At 38.7% G+C, this 16,739-nt stretch overlaps 1 protein-coding gene across 2 annotated transcripts in view; it reads left to right on the forward strand.

Moving 5' to 3' along the window:
• Nucleotides 1–1,075: 1,075 nt before the first annotated feature.
• Nucleotides 1,076–16,739, forward strand: part of LOC122088325 (la-related protein 1A-like) — a 28,683-nt gene continuing 13,019 nt past the window's right edge. Inside the window, exons 1-5 of one of the 2 annotated variants that reach the window (XM_042657555.1) lie at nt 1,076–1,311; nt 1,420–1,835; nt 11,536–12,106; nt 16,274–16,433; nt 16,525–16,615. In XM_042657555.1, the coding sequence (XP_042513489.1) occupies nt 1,440–1,835; nt 11,536–12,106; nt 16,274–16,433; nt 16,525–16,615 (1,218 nt within the window). In that variant the 5' untranslated portion in view covers nt 1,076–1,311; nt 1,420–1,439. Of the gene's footprint in view, nt 1,836–11,535; nt 12,107–16,273; nt 16,434–16,524; nt 16,616–16,739 lie in introns of both variants that reach the window. The other variant, XM_042657554.1, reaches the window with a different exon arrangement.

A 16,739-nucleotide genomic window follows, 5' to 3' on the forward strand; every position in this document is an offset into this window, starting at 1 on the left:
TTTTTTCGTTTAACGATTTCATTTCATTCGATTTTTAGTTTTGTTGTGTTTGGTAATCATTCAGTTATGGAAACTATGTTTCGTGTCAAAAATATAATTTTTAGTTTTCGTATCACAATGTCGTTTTAAAACAAAGAAATGGTGTTTGGTGAACCTATATCAGAAACGATTATCCTAGTTGTTTATCTTTTATTTTTGGAAGGAAACAGAGATGACGGAACAAGGTTATGTCGTTCCATCATTTTGCGTTTCTAGCATTTATTTTTCGTTAAAAAAAAATAATAAAAAACTGAAAACACCAAGTTGATACCAAATGCTCTATTCCGTTTTTTTTTGTTCCCATAGAACGGAAAAACGTTAGAAACGTTTTTTCTGAATGACTACCAAACAGAAAAAAACCTAAAAGGTGGCATGGGCCCTACACACAGATAGTGGGGGCAAAATGATCACCTCACCTCTCGTGAAAGATAGAAATCCCATTTTTGTTGATGCTTCTATTAAGTTCTACTTATATTCCTATTGGCACACTCTGGTGGTTTGGTAAAAGGGCCATGTCATATTTTAGGGAACATTGTCCCTTTCAGGTTTTTTTTTTTTTTTTTTTTTTGTCCCTTTCAGGTTTTTTTTTTTTTTTTTTTTTTCCGGTTTCATTCCATTCAATTGTGTTTGGTCGAATTTGATTTTTTACTTTTTCTTATGTCCCAAAACCAAAATCAAACCGATAAAGAATTCGGTCCAATCGGTTTCTCTGTCCAGGCTCCATTTTGACACCCAATCCCAATTCCCAACCCAAACCCGCTCGAGTTATACCCATGGTCAGACCATAAGGTCCCTGGTCTATCTATCACGTCCTTCACCAGTACATATCCAGCTTAGATACGTTTTAACCCTAAGATGTAAATAAAACCAGTAGCCATTCCTTTCTTTCTGTTCACATCCGAAATCCCGTTCTTCGGAAGTACATACGGCACGTGCGTGGCATGCGCCACACGTGTTATCTCTCAACTGCAAGGGTTTCTGACGTTTTGTTTCTACAAATCACGAAATTAAGATTTAGCCATCTCTGATATAAAATGCTCTCCTTCTACCGCGTCTGGGTCCCTCTTTCCGTCTCTCTCTCTCTTTCACTCACTCTTCAACAGTTCTTTTAAGTATTTTTCACTCTCTTCTTCGGCGTCTGCAACTGTGTCGTTTGCTTCTATCAAAACCCTAATCTTTCTCTGCCTTTGAAGGCCAAAACCCTAACCCTAGCTGTTGAGTCTTGATAGCCTCTGGAGTTCAGAATCAGAAACTATGATTACCGTCGAGGAGGTAAGCTTAATCGTTATTAATGCCTGACGATAATCTCTGAAAAGATCGCAATAAAAAGGGAAAAACTAAAATTGATGCAAAGGATTCATTCGATAAAGTCGTTTTCAGGCTGAATTACGCCCCTGGCGATGGAGTCTTCCTCCATTGCGGTGGCCATCGATGCCGTGACGCTTTCGTCTCTTGGGAATGCTGTGAGTGGAGATTCTGTTGAGGTTTCTCGCGAAGGTACTGAGAGTTCGAAGAATAGCTGTGATTCTTATTGTAGTGGTGAGATCGAGGAGATGGTGATGGTAGATAAGAGAGAAGAAAGTTTGGGTGGTGACGATCAGAAGGAGCAGAATGGAGTGAAGTCTCCGTGGAAGAAACCGTTTGATGTGAAGGGAGCTGAGGTTCCTGTCATGGGAGCTAAATCTTGGCCAGCTCTCGCTGAAGCTCGGCCGAATTATTCGGACGCTTCTCCGAAACCGCCTGATCTTGCTTCTGCTCAGACTGCGGATATTGTCCCCACTCCATCTCCTGCGCAGGTCAGTCAAGTGCTGTTTGTCTTTATTTATACGGGTTATTTATGGTTTATAAATTAGAAAATGTATATTTTGGAAACGAGATGGGACAGTATAAACGTTGGCTGAACTATACATTGTTTAAAATGTCAATTAAACTGAATAGGTTGCATATTGATTCTATGGTTTGTTGATTTCGTATGCGATTGCCACCGTGAATGCAACGACAGTATATGATTGTGCCTGATGCAATGTACAAAAGTTGTTTGTCCCCCCTTTCTTTGATTGCCCTATAAAAAAATTGATTCTTCTAAATCATCTGGGATTTTATTCATCAAATCACTTCATATCTTAATTAGGGAGATGAATAATTTTATAAGTTACCATTGATCACAATGTATATTTTTGTCAGCTCATTGCGACGTGGATACTCCTTCCCTTGGAAATCAAATCTCTTTGAAACTGTCAGCCCTAGTACAGAGATGGGTGGTTTCTATGTCTATTTTCCCTTTAATGATAATATTTCGAACTAAATATGATCTTGAATCTCCGTGCAATAATTTAGATCGATAGGTCCGAAGGCAAGTTGGACTAATGACATCTTAATTGTGAGGTGTTGGTCTTTGCCAACTGAGCTATCTCTTGGGGATTGTTTGACGGATTTTATTTTTTCGTTGTCTGTATATTCATGCTGGTCCAGTTGGCATTCAACTAAATATCTCCTTAGCCTTGTGGAATTGGAGGAGGGAAATGTAGTAACTGTTGTTGGATTTCTTTAGCTCCTGTTTACAGGTTAATACAGGTCCCCGACCTATTTAGAAGGTCTAACCACTGGCTTCAAGGGAGAGCATCTTGTTGTTCTGAAAGCTGAGAGTGGCTAACTCAGTTGTGGATGACTTAGCCAAGGCTGGTTTTGAGGGAGAGCTTGTACATCGGGATGCCTTTCCTGTTGGTGTAGGCATCGTAGTGAAGAGTTTCAAAGAAGACACAAGAAATGATGATGCAAATCATAGACAAAGGAAATGGTCTGGTTCATTGTTGAACCAAATTTTGACCCAAGCTAGGCCATGCGATTGGGATTCTTTGTAATTTTTAGTTATCTTTTTATATGGGGGTTTTATATAAATTAGCTACGGAGGGATTTGCTTAAGATTAGCTTCCTTATTTGAGTAGCTTATTTCTTGAGTTAATTTCCTAGATTGACAGTTGATGCTATTTATATTCCTTATTTTTTCTCTAAATATATGTGTACACAACGTTTGGAAGGATAGAATGGAATGAAAAAAAAAAGAATTGGTTGCGTTTGCTGTGGTGTGGCATGGGCCTGCTGGTCAAGCTTGTTCCCTTTCACTCTTCTCCTTTCTTTATTTTTCCTTGGCGTATTCTGTTGTATCATTCTTTCCTGTTACTTGCTGTTTCAGATCAGATAAGGATTATTAGAACTCTTTTTCCTCTATTCATAAGCCTGAGATCTTTTTTTTTTTTTTGGTGGGGGGTGTTTGTTTAATACAATTCCTTAGGGCGAATCATCGTGTAGGATTTGAGCTCCAAATCTGGTTGGAGTAGTGAGTTGCAGAATCAAGTTTGGCGGTGGTTTTCTCCTCTCTGTTGGAATCAATTTCAGAAATAAAAAAAAATTTCTTTATATTCTGGAGGTTTTGGCTGTTGGATCCACTAATCCTATGTGATATCAGTTTTCTCCTAAAGTTTGAGTCAGATTAGATGGCATGGGCCTGCTGGTCAAGCTTGTTCCCTTTCTATCGTACTTTCCTGTTACTTGCAGCAGTTTCAGATCAGATAAGGATTATTAGAACTCTTTTTCCTCTATTCATTAAGCCTGGGATCTTTTTTTTTTTTTTTTTTGGGCGCGGGGGGGGGGGGATTTAATACAATACCTTAGGGCAATCCATCTTGTAGGATTCGAGCTCCAAATCTGGTTGGAGTAGTGAGTTGTAGAATCAAGTTCGGTGCTGGTTTTCTCCTCTCTGTTGGAATCAATTTCAGAAATAAATAATAAAAAAAAAAGTTCTTTATATTCTGGTGGTTTTGGCTGTTGGATCCACTAATCCTATGGGATATCAGTTTTCTCCTAAAGTTTGAGTCAGATTAGATGCATATTGGGTGAGTTCTCTCGAGGTTACCGCTGCTTCTTTTCCTGATCTTATCATGGGTGAAAGGTTGCAGAAGGTGCTGAGTATTTTAAATGTCACCACAGACCCCCACTTTTCATTATTACCCCTCCCCTTTATCTGAATTCGAGTCTTATTCTTTAATTTTTTTAGTTCCAAGTTTGTCCTTTCTTTAATTCTACTTACATTCCTATCCCTTCCTCCACTTAACTATCAAATTACTTTTGGTTTTCTAGTCAATTACGTTTCTGCCACTCCTTTTTGTTAGCTTGCAACAAATTACTCGACTTCCATTACCATAACACATTGAGCCGCTTAGGTGCTTGGGTGGGCCCATAGCAATCCCAAAGGGGATCTCAAATTCTTTATTGCACTAAATGATGCCTGATACTACCTAACTATCTTATGTGCAAGGAAGTTAGGGAATTAGTGAACAATCTGTGAAGAGGTTTTATTGAGATTCTAAATATCTAGCTGATAACATTGGACTTTCATTCTGTTTGCAAACTTTGCATCTCATGCCCTTTTGGTAAAAGTAGCTTAGATTATGTGGGGATGGGATTCCTGACTTGATCTGATATCATTTGGGTGGAGAGATTCTATAGATTTTTTAAGTATTTTCCTCCATTATGTGGAACCCTCAACTCATCCAATCTCAACTGTAAGCCCCATTTAGGTTGGTACATAGACTCTTTCTACAATTCTACTCTATCAATGGTCATATGAGTCGAATTTTCTGTTAAATATAATTGTTTATTTCTGTTTTCTCAAATTCTCTCTCCTGTGCCAATTTTCAGTATTTTCTTGCCCTTGATGAACTTCTTTCTTCTTGAAAAATAGAGAATTTGATTTGTAATGTTTGCTCATTAATCATTATATCTCATCCTCATTGGTGTGTCACTTTGTCTTCTCACATTACCACTTTCTATTGTTTTATCATTTTAACAACCCTGTGATGGGTTTCTAGAAGCTTAAGAAGTTTGGTTCTGAAACTCAAAACATTTCCAGAATTGCAGTGAATATGAAATAACCAGATTTAAAGAGGATTTCGTAACTTGAGATCAAATAAACAGATGTGGTTCAAATTCTGGTTGAAGGTCAGTCGTATGATTTAGAACAACTCAAAATATGAACTTGATAAAATGGTTGGATCTCAAGAAACAGTCCTGTTTCAGAATTAGCAACTGAAGATCCTAAAAACTAGGAACTCAAGAACTCACAAAGTACCCGACAGAAACTGATCAAAAGCAGGTCGAATGTTTTCTACGGATACGAGAACATCTCAGAGAAGTTTCAGTCTATTCTTCCGGACAGATTAATTGATAAGTAGGAAATCATACTTAAACAAAGGAATTAAATATCACGAAATTCGATGGCAATAGAGTACTGATCTCTCAAACAATAATGATGGTGTACCCAGTGTATGAGGCTCCTGCCACTGCGGGATTTGGGAAGGTCATAATGTACACAGCGTTACCCCCGCTTCGTGGAGAGACTGTTTCCCAACTCGAACCCACGACCACTATACCTTTGTGCCAAGGTCTGCTTTCTCTCTCTAAAACAAGAAGCAGAATAGGAAATACCGGTGGCAATGATCAGTAAACAATCAGCATCAGATCCAAGGGATCAGACCAGAAACTGGAGGACATATACCTGATTGATGGAACAGTGAGAAGTGGTTTAGAAGAAGAGGATATGACCAGATCTCTCACATGGACTTGCTGGAATCCACCACCAGTATCAGATTCTCACCAATGGTGTAGCTAAACTCACAGAATAATAGCTGTAAAATCCATCTGCTTTATTAACAAAGTGGTTAGGGAGCTTTGTGGCTCATACTCTAAGAAGGAAAGTAAAAAACAGAATAAGAAACTGAAACAGAGGCTTAAACTATCCTAACTCCTGTTGTGGATCACTTGAAGTGCTTTAAATGACAAACTTACATAATATATGGACCTGGACTTAATCAGTGTAGCCACTACTTATAATAAAACAGAAATAAAAGGATCTAGACTAGCTAAAGCCCACCCACAAGCTGGTTTATGGCTGGGCCACAAACCTAGAACGGAATCAGCTAAACTTGTTGTACTCAGAATGGAATCCAAGTGTTAAAGTGCTGAAAATTTTAAATAAGACAGTCATTTGGCTGAAACTTGGATTTTTTTGAATTTTGACATTGGTTGGGTGAAACAAAAATATTGGAGCTTAAAAATTTTTCATACAATAATTTTGTTGCTGCCTTGTTGAACTCCTCATTTAGTGAATATGACCTAGCAAAGAAAGGGACGGGGTTGTTTGACCTTGGACCTTTGGCATAGTCTCCTTTGTGGGCAGATCAAAGTTGTATTCAATTATATATTATGTATAATGTAGTTGTTGGCTCGGGGCTGTCCATCAAATGTCTGTTTGGGAAATTGTGCTTAATTGTTTTCTTTTGATTTGGAAATTATCTTATTACTTGCAACCCCTCTCCGGGGTGATGCGAAATCAATGTTGAACCTGATTGACCTGTATGGAAATTTAAACCAAGATGAATTGGGTTCCATTGATTTTTGGAATCTAGGAGAAAGGAGGATTTATTTATTTTGGGAATAATATTTGTAATCTTCTATTTTTGGGTAGATATTAGACAAATAGGGAATTACCCATTTGAATTTTATTATGTTTCTATTTGTGTTACTTTAGGTCTTAGAAAGTAATAAGGAGATTCTTTTAGTCTTAGATTTTAAATAGGAAAGTTTGGATTTCAGTTTATTATAAATAGGCATGTAACCCACCCATTTCATTGGGTAGGTTTTGAAGAATGGATTGATTGTTAATGGTGCTGGGTAGGTTTTGAAGAATGGATTGATTGTTTAATGGTGCCGGATGGATACGACTGCAATGGTCGTGTGACCTTCCTTCCCCATGTGCGATCTCTCTCTATCTCTTTCTCCCTCTTTACTTGATGCAGGTCTGGGTTCCAAAGACGGAATCATATTGCTTATGGGCCACTTTAAGTAGTGGAAGTTTTGTAATAGATGGAATGGCACAATTGTAATAAACTGAAATTTGTAAGATAAGGACAAAGTTGTAATTCTCTTTAAATCCACTTAGAATAAGCAAAGTGCTAAGGATGTCTAATGTGAGGCTAAAGGGTAGTCTTGGAAGGGAGTATAAAATATGGACAAAAGGGTAAAGGAAGATGAAAAAGGTATTAAAGGAAAGTGGGTAATAATATAAAGAACAAAAGGAAATTGTGGGGGAGGGATTATCTTTAACCTCCTGACTTACAAAGGAGGCAAAAAAAACCAGATTACTTGAGAGCTTCGAATCTCTTCATAAGCCCATGGTTCGATTTGAAATTTCTAATGAAAAGTCGTAAGTAACAGCTTTACAAAGGGTAATGAGGGGTTTCCCAAGACAACGCGAAGGTTTCAAAGATCTGAAACTGAATCTAGTGGCAGGTACAAGTTTGATTTCAGTCACAGATTCAATACTCTTAGTAGGGGATGATTTGGGAAGCAAGAACCTAGGGTTTGGGTCGCCTATGGAAGAGAAACGCTCGACCGAAGTTTAGGTCTAAGAAAATTAGACTGGAGGGAGATTAAATAATTTAATTAGATCTCCCACAGTCATCTAGAAACAGAGCATGAGAGAGAGAGAAACAAGAAGGGGGGAGAGAGAGAGAGAGAGAGAGAGAATGATCACACGACCTTGTCAAGTATCCATTCAGCACCAAAACAATCAATCAATCCATTCTTCAAAACTTGTCCAAAGATTTGGGTGCATGATTATTTATAATAATTGAAATGAGAACTTTCCTGATTAAAATCTAAGAGTTAAATAGAAAGATATCTCCTAGTTACTTTCTAAGACCTAAACTAACACAAATAGAAACACAATAAAATTCAAGTTGCTAATTCCTACTAATCTAATATCTACCCAAGAATAAAAGATTACAAATATTCCGCAAATAAATCCTATTAAACCCAAAAATCCAATCGTACCTGGTTCGTCTTGGTTGAGATTGCTAGAAGGGGTCAATCCGGTCCAGCCTCGATTCTGCATCGACTCCCCTGATGTTGAGAAATACTCGTCCATGAGTTTTAAAGGAGAGGATCAACACCATTTGATTAACATTCATGATTGTCGGCTTTGATGGAGGTAAAGATCCAACACGTCTCACGATCAATCGTCACGATCTCCTGATGGTCGCCAACAAATGATATGACTTTCCGGGTGCAAGGTCGTGTGACCATTCCCCCCCTTGTGTGATTCTCTCTCCCCTCTGAAATCTCTCTTCTTCATCCTATCTTTCTTTCTCTCTATTGCTCTATTTCTGGATGACTGTGGCAGCCTTAATCAAATTGCTTGATCTCCCTCCAGTCTGATTTGCTTGGACTGAAACTTTGTCGAGGGTTTCTCTTCCATAGGCGACCCAAACCCTAGGTCCTTGCTTCCCAAATCATCTCCTATTGAGAGTATTGAATCTGTGACTGAAATCAAACCTGTACCTGCCGCCAGATTTAGTTTCAGATCTTTGAAGCCTTTGTGTTGGTTGCTTTCTTGGTAAACCACTCACTGCCCTTTGTAGAACTACTAGTTGCGACTTCTCGCCAGAAATTTCAAATCAAACCATGGGCTTGATGAGGAGATTTGAAGCTCTCAAGTAATCTGGTTTTTTCGCCTCTGCAAGTCGGGAGGTTGAAGATAACCCCTCCTCCACAATTTACCTTTTGTTCTATATTTTATTACCCACCTTCCTTTGATATCATTTTCATCTTCCTTTATTCCCCTTTGTGCATATTTTACTACCCCTTCCAAGACTATGCTTTTGCCTTACATTACACATCCTTACCACCTGGCTTATTCTAAGTGGATTTCCAAAGAATTACAACTTTGCCCTTAGTTACAAATTTCAGTTTATTACACTTGTACCATTCCATCTAATTACAAAATTTTCACTGCTTATTGTATTTGGATTACAAGTGCTTAAAGTGGGCCCACATGCGATCCGATTCCGGTTTTGGAACCCGGATCTGCATCAAGTGGTATCAGAGTAGAGCGGATCTGAGGGGGTATTCATGGTGGTTTCCAAGGGGGCCGTAGATGGATTCCTGCCCTTTCTATCCTTTCTATCAGCTAGTTATATTATGTACACTTTCAGGTCAGCTTATTTCACTTAATAACAGTCTGCAGCAACCCTGTTCTTGCCTATTTTCAAGCTTGATTGCTTGTTACATTACTCCCTCAAATCTGCGTAGTTTAACTTCATATTTCACACAGTGGTTTCTGGTTATATTCTCTCTGAAGTCCTGGGCTGCAGTCCTAGTTATTACTGTTGGATTCTCTTCTGATACAAATCTGTACTCTTTCGTAGTCTGACTAGGAGAACCCTACAGACCATCTTCTAGTACCCAGATTGCTGAAATCTTCTCCGCATCATTAGAGTTATTTATACTTAACACTCAATCACGTCATCGGGCCTATCTGGTTCTTAATTGTTAGTGTGGATGAGAATGAGCACCTGAATCATGTACAATGCGTACTGGAAGTCTTGTGACGGGAGAAACTTTACATCAATTTGTCGAAGTGCTCGTAGCTTACTAAACAGGCAACGGACGTTACCCCTACTTGGGTAAGGTGCGCGCCAGAACAAGGTAAGACAATTCCGTTTTCTGTTACAGAATTTCTCCTTAAGTTGTCATATTGCTGCGTTGTTCTGGAAATCCTGGTTTCTAGTCTCTTTCTAGTTCTAGGATGGGACTGGATTAGATTTACTTAATATGATTTAATTTATATACATGGGTAGGGATGATATAGTGGAAGTAATCCAAAGAGTCAGATGCCGGGATAAGTAGAGTAGCCCAAGAAGTTTAGATTTGGAACATTAAGTTTATTTATTTTTTCGATGAATCAAACCTTTTCTTAAGTTAATAAATCTATTTTGGATGCACACAGCAACAACAACACAATTCAGCTTTATCCCAATTAAATGGGGTTGGCTACATGGATCCGTGAAAAAAAAAAAAAAAAGGAACTATGGGGCATCCCACTTATGAACAATCGGCAACCTGGATCTTTGCCGTCCAAGTAGCTCTGTTATATGCCATACTAGGGTAAAGATCTATTTTTTGCATGTCTCTTCTTACTAACTCATCAATGGTCATTTTTTGTCTGCCCCTAGCCCTTTTAACTCCATTCATCTGAATTTGGTCACTCCTCCGCGCTAGGGCATTCAGAGGCCTAATCTGGACATGTTCAAACCATTGTAACCTGACATTCTCTTAGCTTATCCTGAATTGGGGTAACTCTCAAATCAACTCTAATCTAGTCATTCCTCACTCCATCTCTCAGAGTTTTGTCCTACATCCATTTCAACATCCTCATGTCTGCCACACTCAACTTATTAATGTCACGCTTCTGGACTGCCTAACATTCTGCACCATACATTGTCGCTGGTCTTATGACTATCTTGTAAAATTTTCCCTTAAGATCTAGAGGAATACGTCTATCACATAGCACTCCGAACACCCTTCTCCACTTCATCTTACTTTAATTCTGTGGGAAACATCGTCGTCAATCTCACCTTCTTTGTTTAAGGTAGAGCCCAGATATCTGATGGTCACTTTGCGGGATCTCCCTCCCCTCGATTTTCACCCCTTCGCTATCAGTCCTCAATTGACTAAAGTTATACATCATATACTCCTTCGTTCTACTTATCTTAAGACTTCTCGATTCCAAAGCATATCTCCATAGCTCCTACTTATCTTTAATCTCTGCCACTGTTTCACCGACAATAAAAATTTCATCCGCAAAAAGCATACACCACGGGATCTCTCCTTGAATATTCCTCGTTAAATCATCCATGATAAGCGTGAACAGGTAATGGCTCAATGCGGACCCTTGATGTAGCCCGATTGTAATTGGGAACTCGTCACCTTGGCCTCCCAGAGATCTCCCACTAGTCACCGCATTTCCATACATTTCTTTAATTATATCCACGTATTTACTTGACACCCCTTTCTTCTCTAATATATGCCAGATTAAATCTCTAGGGACTCGGTCGTAGGCCTTTTCTAGATTGATGAAGACCATTTGGAGATCCCTCTTGTAAGTTCTAGATTTTTCCATAAGCCTCCGAAGGAGTAAATTGCTTTTGTCGTGGACCTTCCAGGCATAAAAACGAATTGGTTCTCTGAGATATTAGTTTCTCTTCTTATGCGAACTTTTATTATGTTCTTCTAAAGTTTCATAGTATGACTCAATAAGTGTCTGGGAATTGGATGCAACAATTGTCAATTTGTTATGATGCAGCATAAGAAAATACACACTAATTATGTTATAACATGGATATTTATATTATAGGCTCCTACTGATTGGATTATTAATCTTTATTTAAGCACAATTTTATATGCTTGTTTCCAAATTCTTTTTGTGCAGTAGGACATGACTATTCCTTATTGTGAAGGAAATCTGTTGTTTGCCATAATTATCCTACTTAAAACCAGGCAGAATATGAATTACAAACCCCATATGGAAATCTCCTATGTTGTTTTCAGGCTTTAGATTCACATTTTACAAACTGCTAACGTCTTAGTATCTTTTGCCAGGGATCAGTTGGGCCCCCAAAGTCAGATGGGTTGGTAAACACTAATCCTTCCCATAAGCATGTTCCAGTGCATCATCAGAAAGCAGGATCTAAGCGTAATGCTCCTCCAAATGGTGTACCCCCATATCCAGTTCCTTTACCTTATCACCAACCGCCATTGCCACCAGTTTTCCATACTTTTGTACCTGTACCGCACATCCCTGTTCATGAGTATGCTTACCAGCCTTGTCCTGGACCATTCCCAACTGTAGAACCTCGGATGGGAAAATCTGGGTCTGAGCCCCCTATGCAACCTTTTGTTCCACCTGGTCATGGTGGTGCTGTTGATGCTAATAGAAGTTTTCAGCCTCCCTCACGTGGAGATCGTAATGCATATTCTGGAAATTTTGCAAATAGACGACAAAATATGCAGGATCCTGGTGGCCGTATGAATTATACGTGGCGTCATCAACGGGCATTCGGTCCTAGAGATAATATTAATATGCAACCAAATCTTGGACCTAGGGGTTTTGTAAGGCCGCCGCCTCCATTTTTTCCAGCTCCAGGGTTCATTAATGGACCAGGATTTCCTGGTAATATTTCAAACCTCATATTCTGCACCATTTTTCTAGTTGCTTTCTTGTATCCTTTTTCTTTCATGTAACTGTTCACAATGCAAGTGCAAAAATGTGAAGTAAGAGTTTGTATGGAGTTACATTATTGGTTCTGAAATGGGTTGACATGTGTCACTAACCTAACAGGTAAAAGGCTTGACCACATGTGAGGGCATGGTCATTGAATTGGAGTTCTTGCCTTGCCCTTGAGTCTTAAAACACTGCTTGAATAATATTCATTGTTTTTACGGATTATATAAGATTTTTCTGGATGTGATATCTTGTTTTTCAGAATTCACTGAACTGTTTGGTTCTTTAATAACTTGTCATACCTCCTTTCTTGAAGGACCAAGGCTTATTGTTAGACAGGCTCTTGTTAAGAGGTTAAATGTGCCAGACTGATGCGATCTGGGTCATAAAACCCTGTTTTGGGTCGCTGTGGGTCCCCAATCTCCACCTGAATGATGAGCAGCTCAAATAATAGAGTTGATGGCAATTCTGTAGTTTATTGGAAGTTCAAGACTAACAAGAGAATTGAAAAGTTATGGACTTAAATGAAAGTGAATATATAAGTGGGGGTTTTTTTTGGAAGCTAACATTAAAAGAGGTAATGAATGAAATAAATTAAGGACTAGAGGGATTTAGTTGTAAATATTGATATGGGGTTAATATATTGAAAAAGAGGGGGGGGGGTTGTTTTCTACCTTCCAGAGACAGACCAGCAGCATGGAGGTGGCTTCAAAGTGGAGATCTCTCCCTCACGAGAGAATCACTTGAGCTGGGACTTTGGGGTTTGAATTGCAACTTTGGGACCTCTTTAATTCAGGTATTAGCGAACCCAATCTTAACTCTAATTACGGTAATGAATCTCTGAAAGTGTTGCTGACAGTAAGTCAGAGACCAGATTTGGCCCTTGATTGGGATCTAATAGGAGTGATAGTTTCAGCAGGTAAGACTCTGAGGTTTGAGTCGCTTAGGACCGAGATACTCACACCTAAAATTCTCGAGAGAAAGGGTGGGGAACGAAAGAGATTGTAGTCATTATAAGGAACTGCTGGTACTGATGAAGTCCAGCAAATAAAAGGGAAAAGAATTTAGAGTGAGAAGATGAACAGAATAATGATAAGAAGATTGGATTGAAGGAAGAGCGTACCTGAGATGAGGAAGAATATTGGATTGAAGGGGGAAGGGAGAAGACCATGCAAACAATTCTTGATTCCAACAGTTCGCGTTACTGTAACTAACGGCAATTTTAATCATTCAATCTTTATCTTCCATCATTAGTTGGTTTCAAGTATATAAGGAGAAAATCTCCAAACAGTAAATAGAAACTAACTCTACTTAGGAAACTACTTTAAATAAGGAAACCGAAGACCATAAGGACTCTCCTACGTATCTAATAACTAACCCAAAATATAAATAAAGATTACTAACCCTTGTTGGACTAAAACCCAGTCTTGGGACCGGTTTGTCTTGGTCTAGGTTTCCAGATCGGCTCGTGCCAGTCCAGCGGGTATAGCTCAACTGCATCATAGACAGCTTGAAAAGATTATCTTAGCCATGCTTTATTAATTTTTTTTTTTTTTTAATGTAGACAATTTGAAATGAATTCTGATAGAGATTCAGAAGTCCAACAGTGGCCTTTACTCATACGTTTACGAATACCAATTCATTTTTTAAACTCGCTACCAATACTGAGAAGACTGTTTTTTGTGACCCATCCAACTACAGATCTTGATTCTTTTGGAACATGTGAACCATTGTTGTCAAGGTGTTGCCTAGGTGCTGCCTTGGCATTCACGCTCTTTTGAGAAGTTTGAAAAGGCAAGGCGTGCTGTCACCTTGTTGTAACTTACATATTGGTTTGTGTATGTCATTATGGTACAGTGTGATGCATGGAATCATGCTTAAAAAAAGAGAGAGAAGTCTTGATTCTTGGTTTCAACCCTGTACCATTCTAAGCCTTGTGCAATTCCACTCTTTGGGGGTTCTGGTAGCGGCGACTCCAGCAGGCTTGGAAGGAGGAGGAGATCATAGAGAAGTCGTTTGGCAGAGTAGGGGAAACATGAAGCACCACAGGGTCTGTTGAAGGAGATTTCTGTTATGGCTACACCTACAGGGTCTGTTTAAAGGAGGAGAAGGATGGAAGAGGAGGAGGAAGAGTACCTACGTGCCCCGCTGCAACCGCCGCTGCTGACTTTGTGGGGGGACAACAAGTTATTGCTTCTGTTTCTTGGTTTTGAAGAGGATGAGTGCTGTAATGAGAATGGGCTAGGTTAAAAAGATATGTTTTTATTTTACACACCACTCTATTTTGTTTTTAATTTTAAGAAAATTGTCTTGTACCACCCCTAATTTGAAACCTTACATCATATACCACCCTTGTTTTCTAAAAATATCAACCGCATACCGTTAGCTTAGAAATGGAATAGACTCTTTTGGCCCTGTTATATCTACCTATATAAACATCCATTCCCAATGTTTTACCCCCTTTTACTCTCCCTTTTACTCTCAAATAAACAGTCGGTGAACCTTAGAAGGAAGGACCAACCCTGTTGATGGAATTTGCAGCCATTGAATGGGTTTATCTGAGGAAGAAATAGCCATTGAAGGGCCTGCCGAAGGAATTTGCAGTCATTGAGGGTCGATCTAAGGAAGGATTTTGTCATTGAAGGGCCTGTAACGGAGGAGAAGCCCTAAATTCCACCTCCTATGCTCACCTTGGAGGAATTTGCAATGTTGAAGGAATTTGCAGTTATCTAGGGTTTTGCCTGATTTCATGGTTATCTTTAATCTCTGCACAACCCACCTCAATGAAACTCAAATTTCGGATTCAGATTACAAGACAGAACCAACAGCCTAGGAAATGCTTGAAAAGTTCAATTTCCCAAAAGGAATTCTTCCCGAAGTGCCAAGGGATATGTACTCCATAATGATAAAAGATTTGAGGTATATCTTGATGACAACTGCAACTTTAATGTTGATGGACGGTATAGTCTGTATTACAGCGAGAAGATCACAAGGCGAGTTGGGTATGGTTCTTTGACGGATTTGAAAGGAGTAAGTCTCAAGATTTTGTTCATATGGCTGGGCATCAATGAGGTGAGCATAGGAGGTGGGAATGGCTTTACCTGAATCGGAGGAGAAGCCCTAAATCAAACTAAACCTTCGATTCTTTTTCAATTGCATGAATTGGGGGTTGGTATATCATAGGGTAAAATGGCAAGTTTACCCTTGAGGAAGGGTAAACTTGCTATTTAGAAAATAACATGACCACGTCATCACTTGACGATTTTGATCTAACGGAATGGATTTCAGTGTCATTTTGTTCACACAAGAGGGGACGTACTAGGTATTTTTAGAAAACTAGGGTGGTATATGATATAAGGTTCCAAATTGGAGGTGGTACAAGAAAATTTTCCTTAATTTATATATATAATTCCTTCTATTTAAACCTAAAGAATTAAATTTTAACTCACCTAAAAAAAATATTACTATTCACCAACAAAAAAAAGAAGTAAATTTTTTATATTACATATAACCTTCCCTCTGGTGTATGCACGCTTACTCGCCTAGGATAGGTCAAAATAATTTCAGTATAGATTTTCCAATACTCATATAACACATATATCTTATGTTTAAAAATCATAAAATAAGAATTTTTTTCGTTGGGTGTGGGGGGTGGGAGTGTAGTGGTTGAGACTAGTCTTTGTATATGCAATCTTTTTGATGTCCGTCTTCTAACTACTGGTCTTGATGATCTGTGATGTGGCTTTGGACCCATTGGCAGTCTATATCTCAAAATCCAAGAACAAAAGAATTGAATAACACATGTGTTGAAGGATTAAATAAACAAAGAAAAAGAATAAGGTGGGAAATGAATTATTTTATTCACCCCCCCCCCAAAAAAAAAAAAAAAAAAAAAAAAAAAGAAAAAAAGAAAAGAAAAAGAAAATGGAAGATACAGAATAAGGTGGGAAATGTAGGAACCAAAAGCAATTTTTCCTTAGGGGAACCAAATGTGTATTGCCCTAAAGAGTTGGACAATTCTTCCTTTCAATGTAAGGGTTTAGACACTTATCACTTCACTCCCTCCCATTTGCCTTTTTTTTTTTTTTGGCTCAAGTTGTTGCATTTACAATACAGGTGCTCCTGTGTACTATCTTCCAGCTGCTCCACCAGAATCAGTTAGGGGTCCCCCACCTCGATTTATTGCGCATCCCCCTCATCCTGGGTTTCCCATCCCAGCACCTGAGATAGTAGCTTTGAGGACTAACGTAGTAAAACAAATTGAGTACTATTTCAGGTGAGTGGTCCTACATGCCATATTGTACACTGATGCACCATTTCTGTTTCATTCCTAACTCTTCCATACTTGAAACCCTTTTTGTTTGCAGTGATGAAAATCTGCAGAAGGACCATTACTTGCTTTCCTTGATGGATGACCAAGGATGGGTTTCAATATCCAAAATTGCTGACTTTAATAGGGTAAAATTTTCATACTGCTACTTGTTCTTTTTTCTGATGTATTGTGTGCATTGGCTACTGTATTCTCTATTACAGACAAGCAGTATGACTGTAATTTTTAGTCTATTTAATCACACAGGAGGTT

This window comes from Macadamia integrifolia, chromosome 9, assembly GCF_013358625.1.
Source record: "Macadamia integrifolia cultivar HAES 741 chromosome 9, SCU_Mint_v3, whole genome shotgun sequence".
Taxonomy (NCBI): Eukaryota; Viridiplantae; Streptophyta; class Magnoliopsida; order Proteales; family Proteaceae; genus Macadamia; species Macadamia integrifolia.